The sequence below is a fragment of the Littorina saxatilis genome, linkage group LG14, assembly GCF_037325665.1.
Source record: "Littorina saxatilis isolate snail1 linkage group LG14, US_GU_Lsax_2.0, whole genome shotgun sequence".
Classification (NCBI taxonomy): Eukaryota; Metazoa; Mollusca; class Gastropoda; order Littorinimorpha; family Littorinidae; genus Littorina; species Littorina saxatilis.
Genome location: NC_090258.1, coordinates 760,073 through 777,250, shown reverse-complemented (window position 1 = coordinate 777,250; position 17,178 = coordinate 760,073). Strand labels below are relative to the sequence as shown.

The following is a 17,178-nucleotide window of genomic DNA, read 5'->3' as shown; positions in this document are numbered from 1 at the left end:
CATTTGAGTGGGAATTGTGAATAGTGGTATCATCAGCGAAGAGTTCACAGTTACTGCTTATGTGTAGGGGAAGGTCATTAATGTAAATCGTAAAGAGAAGAGGGCCGAGTACAGATCCCTGAGGAATGCCATAACCTACCGACTGCATGCTGGACATAGAGCCGTTGGCGCACACAGCTTGTACTCGATCAGAAACAAAAGACTTGATTAACGATATTGTATCCTTTCTAAGGCCGTACAGCGCGAGTTTCCTAAGAAGTAAGCCATGATGAATCACATCAAATGCTTTAGCAAAGTCAACGAAGAGAGCAGCACATAATTTGTCTTCGTTGATCTTGCTCAACCACTGATCAACTAAAGAAACAAGTGCTGTGTGGCATGAATGAAGAGTTCTGAACCCGGACTGATTTGGGTGAAATAAAGCATTTTCGTTAAAATGTGACAGAATAAACTTGTTGATATGTTGTTCCAACGGCTTTGATAAAACCAGCGAGAGAGAGAGAGAGAGAGAGAGAGAGAGAGAGAGAGAGAGAGAGAGAGAGAGAGAGAGAGAGAGAGAGAGAGAATTGAATTGAATTGAATTGAATTGAATTGAATTGAACTTTATTTAACAAGGATTAAGATTTAAGGCTACGCCTTTTCTTACAATCTGCCCTTGGGACGCATAGACACACCATGATATGTTTAGAAAATCAAAAATTCAAAAATTGTAACTACTAACGATGGTTGGTTCGTTGACCAGGGACATGTTGTAACTACTAACGATGGTTGGTTCGTTGACCAGGGACATATTGTAACTACTAACGATGGTTGATTCGTTGACCAGGGACATATTGTAACTAATAACGATGGTTGGTTCGTTGACCAGGGACATATTGTAACTACTAACGATGGTTGGTTCGTTGACCAGGGACATATTGTAACTACTAACGATGGTTGGTTCGTTGACCAGGGACATATTGTAACTAATAACGATGGTTGGTTCGTTGACCAGGGACATGTTGTAACTACGAACGATGGTTGGTTCGTTGACCAGGGACATATTGTAACTAATAACGATGGTTGGTTTGTTGACCAACGTGCCCACAGGCCGACTGATTTTCGACAACCTGAAGAAGTCCATTGCCTACACGCTGACGTCCAACATCCCCGAGATCTCGCCGTTCCTCGTGTACATCCTGTTCGGAACCCCGCTGCCCCTCGGCGTGGTCACCATCCTGTGCATCGACCTGGGCACGGACATGGTGCCCGCCATCTCGCTGGCCTACGAGCGAGCGGAGAGCGACATCATGAAACGCCCGCCCAGAACCTCCAACGACAGGCTGGTCAACGAAAGGTTAGTCAAGTGTACAGGCTGGTCAACGAAAGGTCAGTCAAGCGTACAGGCTTGTCAACGATAGGTCAGTCAGGTGTACAGGCTGTTGAACGATAGGTCAGTCAAGTGTACTAGAGGCTGGTCAACGATAGGTCAGTCAGGTGTACAGGCTGTTGAACGATAGGTCAGTCAAGTGTACTAGAGGCTGGTCAACGATAGGTTAGTCAAGTGTACAGGCTGTTCAACGATAGGTTAGTCAAGTGTACAGGCTGTTGAACGATAGGTCAGTCAAGTGTACTAGAGGCTGGTCAACAATAGGTTAGTCAAGTGTACAGGCTGGTCAACGATAGGTCAGTCAGGTGTACAGGCTGTTGAACGATAGGTCAGTCAAGTGTACTAGAGGCTGGTCAACGATAGGCTAGTCAAGTGTACAGGTTGGTCAACGATAGGTCAGTCAGGTGTACAGGCTGTTGAACGATAGGTTAGTCAAGTGTACAGGCTGTTTAACGATAGGTTAGTCAAGTGTACAGGCTGTTCAACGATAGGTAAGTCAAGTGTACAGGCTGGTCAGCGATAGGTAAGTCAAGTGTACAGGCTGGTCAGCGATAGGTCAGTCAGGTGTACAGGCTGTTCAACGAAAGGTCAGTCAAGTGGACTTAATCCTTGCTTGGACCTTTGCCACAGCGGAGTAAAGGCGTCCATAACGTTTCTCCATCACGCTCTGCTCTGGGCTGTCCTTTCCATCTGTGTCCTGCTCTTACCCAGCCCCTTTAGCTCCGCCTCCCCCTCTGGGCTGTCCTTTCCATCCGTGTCCTGCTCTTACCCAGCCCCTTTAGCTCCGCCTCCCCCTCTGGGCTGTCCTTTCCATCTGTGTCCTGCTGTTACCCAGCCCCTTTAGCTCCGCCTCCCCCTCTGGGCTGTCCTTTCCATCTGTGTCCTGCTCTTACCCAGCCCCTTTAGCTCCGCCTCCCCCTCTGGGCTGTCCTTTCCATCTCTGTCCTGCTGTTACCCAGCCCCTTTAGCTCCGCCTCCCCCTCTGGGCTGTCCTTTCCATCTCTGTCCTGCTGTTACCCAGCCCCTTTAGCTCCGCCTCCCCCTCTGTCCTGCTGTTACCCAGCCCCTTTAGCTCCGCCTCCCCCTCTGTCCTGCTGTCACCCAGCCCCTTTAGCTCCGCCTCCCCCTGTCTTCTCTTTTCCCACTGCCAGGTTGCAGGTCCAGAGAGGCATGAAACACCTAGAGAAATCATTTGCCAAATCATATTCCTTGCAGACTGATTGCAATGGGACCAGACAGATCATAGCAGACTTAAACGTCGGCTACAATTGACGATCCTTTTCACATTCATTGCGCACAGTTATTCTTGATGGAGAAACATTTAGCTGGAATTCTCCATCTTCACCATACATTCTTTTACACTATTTACCATGCCGAATGCACAATTCATGGAGGTCCGTCACAGGTTGAAAGTTAAGCTAAAAATAATAACTGCATGCATTCCATGACAGGTTAAAACTGCAGCTACATTTCATTACTTGATCATACATCCCTTGCAGACTTTTCCTTATAGCAGGGAGACTTGAAGCTCAGTTGGTAGAGCACTGGACTTGTCATCCTCGGGTCACGGGTTCCAATCCATGCCTGGACGGACATGGGTCAACTTCATGGACATAATCTGAAACAGTATCCATGCCCCAACCCACTGTCACCCCTTGGCGCATTAAGGACCTCGGTCATTCTGCTGGAAGTCCAGCTGGCTGATTACACCTAAACAAGCACGCACCTGGGTAGCGTCAGTGGGAGGAAGTGACAGTAATTTCCCAGCAAATAAATAGTAAACAAATGGAAATGAAAACTATGAAATGAGTTATCATAGGACCAAACAGGCACGACGTAGGTCATTTCAGAAATCCTGAACTCAGTGGCATTCTTCCTTTTTCAGACTGATCGCCGTTTCATACGGGATGATCGGCATGATACAGGCCGTGGCCGGGTTCTACGCCTGGATTGTGGTCTTCGCGGAGAGTGGTTGGCGCCTCAGGTCCTTGCCCAAAGTTAGGGTAGCCTGGGATTCCTCGAACGTCAACGATCTAGAGGACACGTATGGCCAGAACTGGGTAAATCTGAGAGAGGCCTTTTTGACTCAATTGAGTATAACACAATTGCAGGTGTTGATAATCAGCAGACATGGCCAAAGTGTGGCTTGTTTTCGTCAAATGTCAGAGTCACTTAAGGGCAGAGGTGGCACGGAATTTTAATCCAAAATGGTCACATGATGTGATTTGGGTTTTTAGCATATTTAGGTACTTTGAACACCCTAGAATAACTGCATAATGTTTATTTTGTCAATTTCATCCTCTTTTCGGTTCGACGTCTCAAACAGCGATGTTTCTCTCACCTCGGCCTCTAAAAGATAAATTCAGCGGATATCCATCATGCAAGAGGCAGGGGAAGTTACAACTTGCGGCAGATCGAGCAGCGAAGAAAAATAAGCTAGCGGTCGGTGTGAATGTTGAGTCCGCGATGCCTGAATAACAGGTAGGACGTCAGGCCTTGGTTATCTCACATAAACTCCACCTTGACTGTCCCAGTTACACCCTAAAGTACTGCTAATCGAACTTCGGACCCATCTCCCACTCATGTATCTCATTCTTGGTGAAACAATGATATTTTGAGATATTTGCTTCGTTGCAAAATCCAACTTTTCTCATTCAAGGAACGCAACAACTAGGTGCATTTTCGAGTGAATCAAATTTTGGGCTAAAATCTGTTGGATTTCATCCCGACTCTATTTCACCAATAAGAAGTTGATATATTTTTCTCCATCTAGATCATTGAATCCCTTGAAATTGTCAGGGAAGCATTATGTCTAGAGGTTTTTTTTTGCAGAAGCCCGACTGACGTCCTCCTACCTAAAGCTGCATGAGTTTTGGAAAAAAAATAATGCTTACTTCGAAGCAATTTCCGATCAAAACTCGGCCACTTTGTGTGTGATGGAAAGAAGAATTAGCAGAAACCATATCTGTCTGCTCCTGCGATAAAACTGAGAACATCGAGAGTTGCAAGTAAAAATCCAAACGCCTTATTTCCAGCTGATCATAATCACTGTACTTGATGTTTCATTGATTGTAGCATCAGTCTGATGTCCATATGTGCAACTTTGGACTAATTGGGGATTGTGAAGAGTACTTGTAGTATTGGAAAATGTCAGTGAAAAGTACCTGACTGCACACAAACTCTTGGTTTGTCAATCTGTCTTCACTGTGCGCAGAAAATCACTTCACAAACTTTCAAATGCAATTTTCTCAGAATGTGATTTTCAAGGACGGTAACCACACGGCGATGGTCTTCACTTCCCATTTACTTGTGGTAGACTACTAAATTTTTTTCCCCAATCATTGTAAAATAATTCGCCCCGTAGTTACAGAAGCGCTTTTTAAAAAAAAAACTATGAATTGGAATGAAAGCCTGACATAGCATTTTCATGCAAAAATATAATATCGCCCAATTTCATTTATTTTTACTGGGAACTAAGGCTGATACTCATAGAAATGCTCTGTAACTACTGAGAAATACTACTTGTTAGTTCATAACAAAACAAGAGGCGAAGCCTTCAAGGCTCCCGTAAGAAATCGACAAACAGTAACACAAACTCAATCACTCCGTCACACATACACGCACACAGTAAGCATAGACACAGTGCAAGATCTGTCTGTCTGTAGTCTACTTAAAGCCATATGTACTCGATGACTATACACGCTAATTGCTTTACCAACAGCTGGAGACATGCTAAATTAAGTTTCCTGCAAAATATTGTGGTCTAGGACCCCTTCAATGTTGAGATATGTTAATTTTCATTTTGATCTAGATCGTCCTATTTATAGATTTGCCAACAGAGGTAGCGTTGACGCAAGGGAAATAACTCCGCGTCTTTGTTTACATCCAAAGTTTTTGAGACTCTAAAACAAGCTGTAATGCATGTATATGGTCCGCGCATGGCGACATATCGTCATTACATGGTCTTATGGTGCGTTTGACATCGATTATGGGCAAACATGGGGCGGGGATATAGCTCAGTTGGTAGCGCGCTGGATTTGTATTCAGTTGGCCGCTGTCAGCGTGAGTTCGATCCCAGGTTCGGCGGAAATTTATTTCAGAGTCAACTTTGTGTGCAGACTCTCTTCGGTGTCCGAACCCTCCCCCCGTGTACACTACATTGGGTGTGCACGTTAAAGATCCCACGATTGACAAAAGGGTCTTTCCTGGCAAAATTGCTTAGGCACAGTTAATAATTGTCTACCTATACCCGTGTGACTTGGAATAATAGGCCGTGAAAGGTAAATATGCGCCGAAATGGCTGCAATCTACTGGCCGTATAAAATTTCATCTCACACGGCATCACTGCAGAGCGCCTAGAACTGTACCCACGGAATATGCGCGATATAAGCGTCATTGATTGATTGATTGATTGAACTACACTTTGTAAACACGGGAGCGCGTACATATGCCTTTAAGGGGACACGACTGCCACTGAGATCGACACTGCCCTTTCGACAGCGCTTCCTCGCGCAGACACTGAAAACACGCTGTGCAGATCAACCTGTAGGAAATCTCCTTTGGTATCTTCTTTATCTATTTTTTCTGGAGCCGCTACGAAACCGAACAATGTGAAATCGTCTTCCCCGAATCGGCGAATGCAGCTCGGTTAGAACTGAGAAGTGAATCTATACCACAATGCTTCACGCGATCTGACCCAACCTTGACCCCTGACCTGGTCTACATACCACACATAACACAAACCAGTTACCTGTTTTTACCCCCCCCCCCAAAAAAAAACTCACCACCACCCGTTTTCTTTGGATACACACTTTATCTACATACGTGCCGACGAAATGTTGATCATTGCTTCAATACTTTGAAGCTTTCTTTCTTTCTTTCTTTATTTGGTGTTTAACGTCGTTTTCAACCATTTAAGGTTATATCGCGACGGACTTTGAAGCTGTTGCTTGGATAATAACCCGGTAAATTAGTATTTCGGTGTTCAGTCAGTCTTTCTTACAAACAGACACACACATACACACACCCACACACGCGCATGCATGCACGCACACACACACACACACAGGCTCACACACACACACACACACACACACACACACACACACACACACACACACACACACACACAGTGACTCACACAGATCTCATACATACAAAACTCATACACACATAGACAGACGGACACACACACCTTTACAAACAAACACACATACACACACAAACATACACACAAACTTATGCACACACACACACACCCACATACACATACACACACTCTCTCTCTCTCTCTCTCTCTCTCTTTCTTACACACACGCACACACACATACACACACACACACACGCACGAACGCACACACACACACACACACACACACACACACACACACACACACACACACACGAGTACACATACATAAACAGTAACAATAACACATGTGCACAAAATGAACACACACACACACACCGCGCGAGAGAGAAAGACCACAGGGAGGCATGCCGTCATGATGCATTAATTGACGTCAAACACTTTTGACCGTGACGTAATCTTCTTATGCGAGCTCTATCCATAGTCTTGGATAACCCTACACACATAGACTCGGAAATGTTAAAGTTTCTATCACACACACACGCACGCACAGACAGACAAAAGTTAGCACCGCATAGGCGATACTTACGTGAGCCAAATAATTATGAGGTTGTTAGTTTGAGAACTGTCTAAAATATCACGCTCGAGCAGAATAGGCTGTACTGTTTTTTTGTCAAAAATCTAGCGTTTTTACCCATAAAATGATCCTCAGGCAAAACATATGCACAAATTAGTCTTTTTATGTGTTTTTGCTTGATAATACATACAAATATTGCAAGAAAAAGTGCAAACATCCAGTAGAAATTCTTCGTGCCACCTCTCCCCTTAACATTGAAGGCTTACCTTAAAAAAAAATCTTTCAAAAAAACCATTTGACGTTGAGGTTATCTCGAAGGTTTTGTAACCTTCGCCGGTCGTCGTGGGTCCGTGTGGACCCAGAAGGGTGTTTAATTGCAAATATCTCTTAAATTAGTTGTAATTTTTTAATGAGCTTTTAAGAATGCCTCAGACACCTAAAAATCTCATGTCCTAAAAGATCATTAAATTTCAGCGAGAAGTAATTAAAAAAACAAAGGTCAAACTTAGACTACACACGGGAGATATTGTGGGGCCGTGCGGACCCATGTTTCTCAAACTGAAAGAACTTACATAAAAACTAAGGAGAGAAGTCACAAACCTTCAGGTATTGGCTTTAAACATCATTTTCTATGATTTGTTTAATTTTAGAGTTAATAAGCAAGTCGCGTGGAGCGAAATTAATACATAACAATGTGGGTCCACACGGCCCCACGACGTCTACAGAAGGGTATTCACGTTTTTCCTTGTTTTGAGAAGCTTTAGTCCGCACGGTAATAATTAAATTAATAATTTGATTTAATTACTTCTTGCGGAAATTTAACCACGGTGTCTACGGAAGGGGATGCACGTGTTTGCTACTTTGGAAAGCATGGGTCTACAGAAGGGTATGCATATTTTGTTCCTTCTTTGAGAAGCATGGGTCCGCACGGCCCCACGATGTCTTCCGTGTGTAGTCAATAACCCGGTCGGGCGAAGGTTAAGCTAGACCTTTAAAACTGTGCACACTTTGAGAGTTTTGATGATCTCACGAAGTGACCCGAGTTTGGTTGACCGTCGTCAAATTATGGGGTCACAGCGGGGCCATGTTCGTTGCATAACGTAGAGGTTATCTGGGATGTTTTTGAAGTTAGAGTTTGTAAACCTTGCGCATGTCTAAGGGTTTGATAATTTCCCGACTTGATCTAAGTTTAATTGACCCTCGTCAAGTTCTGAGGTCACAAGGGGTCATGTTCCAATCATAATAAGTTACCATTGACGTTATCTCGGGCGTTTTTGAAGCTACAGCATTGAAACTTTGCACACTTCAAGGATTTGATAATCTGCCAACATGAACCTAGTTTGGTTAACCCCCGTCACATTTTGGGGTCAAATTGGGGTCATGTTTGTAAACACTTCAGGTTGAGTTTTTCTCAGTTATATTGGGAGCAAATCCAAATTTCACACAGTTGTAGGTAATAATAATAATAATGGACATTTGCTATAGCGCATAATCATATAATATGCTCAATGCGCTTTACAATAACTAGAATTAACACAACTAATAATAAAACCATACACAATGAACAAGACCCACAATCTACATAACACAGCATACTCAGCATACTCCATGCAAGCAAACACAAAAGCTTAACACACTCCAAGCACGCAAGACCAAGCAAACAGGTGTTGCCAATCAGCAGATGTGACAAAAATAATGTTGCTTGTTTTCGTCAAATACCATTTGCTTTTCTTGTAATTGACCATATAATGCCGTGGTTGTAATTGACCATATCATACTGTGGTTGTAATTAACCTTATCATGCTGTGGTTGTAATTGAGGGTTATTGACCATATCATACTGTGGTTGTAATTAACCTTATCATGCTGTGGTTGTAACTATCCATATCATGCTGTGGTTGTGATTGACCATATCATACTGTGGTTGTAATTGACCATATCATACTGTGGTTGTAATTGACCATATCATACTGTGGTTATAATTGACCGTATCATACTGTGGTGTAATTGACCGTATCATACTGTGGTGTAATTGACCGTATCATACTGTGGTGTAATTGACCGTATCATACTCTGGTGTAATTGACCGTATCATACTGTGGTGTAATTGACCATATCATACTGTGGTGTAATTGACCGTATCATACTGTGGTGTAATTGACCATATCATACTGTGGTGTAATTGACCATATCATACTGTGGTGTAATTGACCGTATCATACTGTGGTGTAATTGACCATATCATACTGTGGTGTAATTGACCGTATCATACTGTGGTGTAATTGACCGTATCATACTGTGGTGTAATTGACCGTATAATACTGTGGTGTAATTGACCATATCATGTCGTGGTTGTAATTGTCCGTATCATACTGTGGTGTAATTGACCATATCATACCGTGGTTGTAATTGTCCATTATCATACTGTGGTGTAATTGTCCATATCATGCCGTGGTTGTCCATTATCATACTGTGGTGTAATTGTCCATATCATGCCGTGGTTGTAATTGTCCATTATCATACTGTGGTGTAATTGTCCATATCATGCCGTGGTTGCAATTGTCCTTTATCATACTGTGGTGTAATTGTCCATATCATGCTGTGGTTGTAATTGTCCATTATCATACTGTGGTGTAATTGTCCATATCATGCCGTGGTTGTAATTGTCCATTATCATACTGTGGTCTAATTGTCCATATCATGCCGTGGTTGTAATTGTCCATTATCATGCCGTGGTTGTAATTGTCCATTATCATACTGTGGTGTAATTGTCCATATCATGCCGTGGTTGCAATTGTCCATTATCATACTGTGGTGTAATTGTCCATATCATGCTGTGGTTGTAATTGTCCATTATCATACTGTGGTGTAATTTTCCATATCATGCCGTGGTTGTAATTGTCCATTATCATACTGTGGTCTAATTGTCCATTATCATACTGTGGTCTAATTGTCCATATCATGCCGTGGTTGTAATTGTTCATTATCATGCCGTGGTTGTAATTGTCCATTATCATGCCGTGGTTGTAATTGTCCATTATCATGGTCAGACACAATCACAACGCAAGGACCTGCAGCTGACCGGCTACACCGTGTTCTTCGTCACCATAGTGATTGTCCAGTGGTCGGACCTCGTCATCTGCAAGACCAGGCGCCTCTCTCTCGTGCATCAAAAAATGACGTAAGTGCAACGGGGAGAGCACGTCTCGTGGGGAGTACTTGTCTATTTGGAGAGTGCTTGTCTCTTGGGTAGTGCCTGTCATTGGGGGAGTGCTTTTTTTCATTGTCTCATGGGGAGTTCTTGTCTCTTTGGAAGTATTTGTTTCTTTGTGAGTACATTATGACGGTCCAAATACACCAAACATTGGGGAGTACTTAGGAGGGTCCAAATACACCAAACGTTGGGGAGTACTTAGGAGGGTCCAAATACACCATACATTGGGGAGTACTGACGAGGGTCCAAATACACCATACGTTGGGGACTACTTAGGAGGGTCCAAATACACCATACATTGGGGAGTACTTAGGAGGGTCCAAATACACCATACGTTGGGGAGTACTTAGGAGGGTCCAAATACACCATACATTGTGGAGTACTGACGAAGGTTCAAATACACCATGCATTGGGGAGTACTAACGAGGGTTCAAATACACCATACATTGGGGAGTACTAACGAGGGTTCAAATACACCATACATTGGGGAGTACTAACGAGGGTTCAAATACACCATACATTGGGGAGTACTGACGAGGGTTCAAATACACCATACGTTGGGGAGTACTAACGAGGGTCCGAATACACCATACAGCTTGATAGCAGGGCACGCACTGACACACACGCCCATACACCCCTCCCCCCCCCCCCCACACACACACACACTGCCCAGTGACACAGATCTGGTGGTTTCAGGAATCACGTGCTGACCTTCTCGCTGTTCTTTGAGACCGCGCTGGCTCTGTTGCTGTGCTACACCCCGGGCATGGCCGCGGCGCTCCAGACTCGACCCCTCCTGTACGCTACACCGCACTCCTCAATATCATACAGACAATACTACAATGATCAATAGCATACAGACAATACTACATGGCCTGCTGCTCGCACCAGAAATACACCAGTTGCTTTTTTGACTAACCTGAGTAATTGGTTAATTATTATGTAGAGGTTACATGCCGAGTCTCGAACTGAGACCATTATTTTTAATAATCACTGAGACGAGGTGTGTAACCTCTGTATTCCTCCTTTCTTCAGTTATTCAAAGAAAACAGGAGTTTTTGTGCGAAAGTTTGATCAAATCCGAATCACTCAACCAGTCAACCTGCGCAGGCGATCGATTAATGCGCGGTTGTATAGTTCCGTGCAAATCATTCCATTCTGTTAACACTTCTTGTCAGTTTCCCTGTTTTGGACTAAAATCAAGTACACAGATATGCTGTTATTCAGCTGTGGCGGTAAAGTCAGATATTGTGTGTTCTGTTTATGTTTTAGTATCGCTTAGGATAATGTTCTTTCCTCAAATGGGACTAGCAGACGAACTTTTGCACCCGTGTTCCAACGTTAATTACTGTATGAAGTTCAGTTTTCTGGGGAAAATAGTGAATGAAACCGCTTTATGTTCTTTAAGGGCCCAGACATACCTAGTGACGGGTGTATTGTTTCTTAATTTTGTAATTTCAGTTTGCTTCCAGATAACAGCTTCATATTTGGCAATTAGATAGCTGAATGCCTAAGCTAACATACAAAAATATAATTTTAGTCAAACAAATAATATAAAGTTTGCCAAAAAAATAATAAACAAAAAACTATGTTTCGAAAATGCCAAAAAAAAAGAGTTGGTTTTGACAACATTGTTTTCATTCTAGTCATATCAGAACTATTTCCTTTGGTATAAATGTATATAAAGGATATACCTGGATCATTTACTAAAATAAACAGAGTAAGTTTAATATTTTGTATTTTAGGCTAAACTAAATTTTGTGAAAAAATTGCTGATTTTATTTTTACTTTGAAAATACATTGCACATGCTACACTAACAAGACTTCAATTATTTTAGTACACGTTCCAGATATGACAAAACTCTATTTCCATGCCACACATCAAGGTCATAGCTTAAAAAACAAAAAAAGTTATGTTGTAAAAATGAACAAACCGACTCGTTTTCCGGACAAAATCACAACATAAAAAATGCCATTTTATACTGTTCAAAAAAAGAAACGCATAGCTTGTAATATTTGGTTAATTTAGTTATATGGCTACAAGGATATCCACCAAACTGTAGAAAATGTTTATCTGGTCGTCGACCTTTCGTCCATTGCCACAAGTGAGCTCTGCACGTGACGCATGCGTTATCAGTGGCTACAATGTCAAAATTGCTCATTTGGCATGACCACTCGTCATGCTTCAGTGTAATCTCGTGAAACTCGGGGAATATTGAGCTCTCACCATGTCTTCCAAAACCCATAAAAGCGGATTGTTCGCCACAAAGAAATCAGACGACAATTCAGCGACGAAAGATGGCCCGATTGAGCAGAGAAGACCGCCAAATTGCATTGGGTCGTTTACAAGCAGGCCAAAGTCAAAGTGCAATCGCCAGGCACTTCCACGTGTCCCAGAGCACCATCAGTAGACTGTGGGTCAGGTTTCAAGCCACTGGCTCCGTTGCTGACTTGCCACGAGCGGGAAGACCAAGGGCGACAACTGCTGCTCACGACCGCTTCATACGGCTCCGCCACCTCCGGAATCGTTTCCTGTCGGCCTCATCTTCTGTCCAGGCTCTCCCCGGGCCACACCGATTATCGGACCAGACCGTGCGGAACCGCCTGCATGAAGTTGGTTTGAGAGCTCGCAGACCTCACAGAGGAGCTGTCCTCACCCGCCGCCATCGCCAGAACCGAGTGCAGTGGGGCAACCAGCACCTTCGCTGGACCGTCCGGAATCACTGGAGACACGTGTGGTTCAGCGACGAGTCCTACTTCCTGCTCCAGCGACATGATGGTCGGAGGAGGGTCTACCGGAGAGTAAACGAACGTTACGCGCCCAACTGTGTGGATGAGGCACCCGTTCATGGTGGTGGAGGCGTCATGGTGTGGGGGGCGATCAATACCGCTGGAAGGAGCACCCTGGTGCACGTCCAAGGGCGCATAACTGCCCAGCGATACGTGGAGGAAATTCTGCGCCCACACGCCCTTCCTCTTCTGGCTGACCAGGATGCCATATTCCAGCAGGACAACGCTCGCCCGCACACAGCACGACTCACCACCCAGTTCCTCACCGACCACCATGTCCAGGTGCTTCCCTGGCCATCCATGTCGCCAGACATGAACCCGATAGAACACCTCTGGGATGAATTGGACAGACGTGTGCGCAGGCGAGAAGAAGCGCCGGCAAATCACCGCGATCTATTGCAGGCACTTCAGGAGGAGTGGGACACCATCCCACAGCAAGATATCCGGCATCTGATCCAGTCCATGCCCAGAAGGTGCCGGGCAGTTGTTGCTGCTCAAGGCAGTCACACCCCCTACTGACTTGACAGCCTCAGCACCCAATCGTATTGATTGACTGATTGATTTGAAGATGCAAATGAACTGTGTGTGCATTCAACTGTGTTCATACCAAATTTCAAACAAATAATCTAAATATTGGATTTTCTGTTAATTTTTTCGAAAAATAAAACAAATTTGGCAAGTAGCAACTATGCGTTTCTTTTTTTGAACAGTATACTTACAGAAAAAAGTTAGTGTCCACCGCTGAGATAGGGGAACCCCTCTGCTTCTGTTTGTTGTTCGTCCCTACCAATCCTCTTCAATCTCCTTGCCTTCTGAGTCGTAATGATTAATAATTAATAATTAATTAAATATTTTTAATTTAAATACTTAAATTAATATTAATTAATATTAATATTCCGTAATGATATTTTGGCTGTTTTGGGGGTCACATGACCTACTTTGACCCCATATATTTCCCGTTATACCTGGGAATTTCCCCCCAAAAAATATCTGGCATGAAAATAGAGATATTCTGCTGTAAGAAAATATGAAGTGTGGAACAACACATGAAAAAGTGATTTTTGACACGTTACTAGGTAGGTCTGTGTAGATGTGTGCATTTGGTTGTGTGTGATCTGTTTATAAAATGAAATATTGTTGAAAACTGACCGTCGGATTGCAGTCAGTGTTGTCGAAGAAACTGAGTGAAAAGAAGGGGAACTACTCTTGTCGCTAGACAAAGTATGAGTTACTTGCCTTGGGAATTTGCTTGTGATGAACGTTTGTGCACGGCAGATCTACATTCAGAAAACAACCGAACTCATGGATTTTATATGGAGATTAATGTGTTCAGGCCTGTAGTTGTTAATTTAAATGCGGTATGTTTGTATTGTTTGCTCCAGAGATGTATACTTCGTACATTAGAGCGTTCGGAACTTTTCAGTCGCAAAAAGTAGTACCGAAACAGAACAACTTCTCAACCCAGTGCACTATCGAGGATTCAGGCTGTTGCTGGCTCGTTATCCCAGCGAAGCTGGAGGTATCCCACGAACGCTATACTGTAATCGACTTGAGAAATGTTCACACCGATAATACATGATAAAGAAGGATTCGTTGTGCCCGATTATGGGCTACAGTTGGAGATGGAAGTTCACCAAAAATTGGGACCATACTAACAAAAATACGGTGGGTAAAATAGGCGCCCCCATTTTTTGAGCAAACGCCACCCAAGGCCGCTTTGGACGGGTAGAAATTCCGTAGTTTCCAAGTCTATGGATAAAGCTCGCGTAAGAAGAATACGTCACGGTCGAAAGTCTTTGACGTCAATTAATGCATCATGACGTCATGCCTCCCTGTAGTCTTTCTCTCTCGCGCGGTGTGTGTGTGTTTGTGTTCATTTTGTGCACATGTGTTAGTGTTACTGTTTGTGTGTACATGATTGTATCCCTATTTTTCAACCTCGTAGGCCCGGAAAGTCATAAATAGACCACAGCTTTAATTTGGGTGCGAAATTTGTTGCAATCATTTTTGGGCCAAATTTAGTTTGACACGACCTAATCTACATGATATGACCACGTGTGAATTGAACGAAATTGTTATCACATGGGTGGTCTCTCTCGCGTATGTAAGATAAAATAATAAACATACCACTTTGACTAAAACTAAACAACAAGTCGCGTAAGGCGAAAATACAACATTTAGTCAAGTAGCTGTCGAACTCACAGAATGAAAGTGAACGCAACGCAACGCAGCAAGACCGTATACTCGTAGCATCGTCACTCCACCGCCCGTGGCAAAGGCAGTGCCAGTGACATTGACAAGAAGAGCTGGGTATTCGTTGCGCTGAGAAGGATAGCACGCTTTTCTGTACCTCTCTTCGTTTTAACTTTCTGAGCGTGTTTTTAATCCAAACATATCATATCTATATGTTTTTGGAATCAGGAACCGACAAGGAATAAGATGAAAGTGTTTTTAAATTGATTTCAAAAAAAAAATTGATAATATTTTTATATTTTTAATTTTCAGAGCTTGTTTTTAATCCAAATAAAACATATTTATATGTTTTTGGAATCAGAAAATGATGGCGAATAAGATGAACGTAAATTTGGATCGTTTTAGAAAAAAATAATTTTTTTAACAATTTTCAGATTTTTAATGACCAAAGTCATAAACTAATTTTTAAGCCATCAAGCTGAAATGCAATACCGAAGTCTGGGCTTCGTCGAAGACTACTTGACCAAAATTTCAACCAATTTGGTTGAAAAATGAGAGCGTGACAGTGCCGCCTCAACTTTCACGAAAAGCCGGATATGACGTCATCAAAGACATTAATCCAAGAAATGAAAAAAACGTTCGGGGATATCATACCTAGGAACTCTCATGTCAAATTTCATAAAGATCGGTCCAGTAGTTTGGTCTGAATCGCTCTACACGCACGCACACACGCACACACATACACCACGACCCTCGTTTCGATTCCCCCTCGATGTTAAAACATTTAGTCAAAACTTGACTAAATGTAAAAATGACGAAATGTGCTGACATCTCACGAAAATCGGTGTTTTTAAATTAGCTGCTATGTTCGGATACTTCGCCGAGACGAGCGCAATCCGTCGAGGTCTTCGGGTTTGGGCTAGCCAAGGCTTACGAATGTAGGCTCGGTGGTGACTGCTTTTCAGTGTTGACGTTTTAGTTTCAGGCCGTCATATTGACTGAATGTTTTGATATTGGTTCACACGCCTTGTTCTTCTTCCCCTTGCAGATTCACGTGGTGGCTTCCAGCATTCCCCTTCCAGTTCTTGATTATGATCTTCGACGAGAACCGTCGCTACATCCTGCGTCGCAACCCGGGTGGCTTTGTGGAGCGCGAGACATATTTCTAGGTCCTCCTGTGGGGGACGCAGTCTCTATTTGCTGCTGAGAGCTGTTACTTCCACCTTACGGCCGTTCCTTACCAAAAGCAAAGATAAAAAGAAAAGCTATCAGCTCTAGAAAATGTCACTGTTTGAGACATCTCTTCCTCTCTTTCCCTTGTACTCTCTCTCCCTCTCTCTCTCTCTCTTCCTCTCTCTCTCTTCCTCTCTCTCTCTCTCTCTCTCTCTCTCTCTCTCTCTCTCTCTCTCTCTCTCTCTCTCTCCTTCCCCTTTCTATTCCTCTCTGTCCAAACGCTTGTGCTGCCATACACATTCAAAATCAATAAATAATACACATGCAGTAAAAAATAATTATTAAAACAAGCAATATTTAATTGTGTTTTGAAGATTTATTTGCGCTTTAAAGAATTTTTCAAACAAAATGTGATGTAGAATATGCAACCCTTGTTTAAAGATCGTAGGTTTGAAAACGACTTTTTTTGGATAGTTTATTTTTAATTGTTTTGCACACTTCATATCATTTATTTGATAATAAACTTAGATCATGAATGGAATTGTCTGTGTATGTATGTGGAAGAAAGTTCATTTACAAATTTGAGGGAGCTTTTTTCATTTCCTTCGTGTTATTATTTTTTTCAAACAAAGTAAATAAGTACAGTTGAAAACCTTCTTCGCATTATAAAATGTCATAAAACACGTACACACAAAGTAATCTCAGTTTCAACATGTGGCGAAAAACGAGAATATCACACGCAAAATCTCTTCAAGTAACACAAAGTGCAATACG

At 42.9% G+C, this 17,178-nt stretch overlaps 1 protein-coding gene across 1 annotated transcript in view; it reads left to right on the top strand.

Annotated features, from left to right (window-relative positions):
* The window catches only part of LOC138946837 (sodium/potassium-transporting ATPase subunit alpha-3-like), a 148,976-nt gene extending 132,036 nt beyond the window's left edge, over positions 1 to 16,940 (top strand). The window contains exons 17-21 of the mRNA XM_070318246.1: positions 1,090 to 1,336; positions 3,255 to 3,429; positions 10,085 to 10,215; positions 10,945 to 11,046; positions 16,280 to 16,940. Of these exons, the coding sequence (XP_070174347.1) occupies positions 1,090 to 1,336; positions 3,255 to 3,429; positions 10,085 to 10,215; positions 10,945 to 11,046; positions 16,280 to 16,400 (776 nt within the window). The 3' untranslated portion in view covers positions 16,401 to 16,940. The remainder of the gene's footprint in view (positions 1 to 1,089; positions 1,337 to 3,254; positions 3,430 to 10,084; positions 10,216 to 10,944; positions 11,047 to 16,279) is intronic.
* Positions 16,941 to 17,178: the final 238 nt, after the last annotated feature.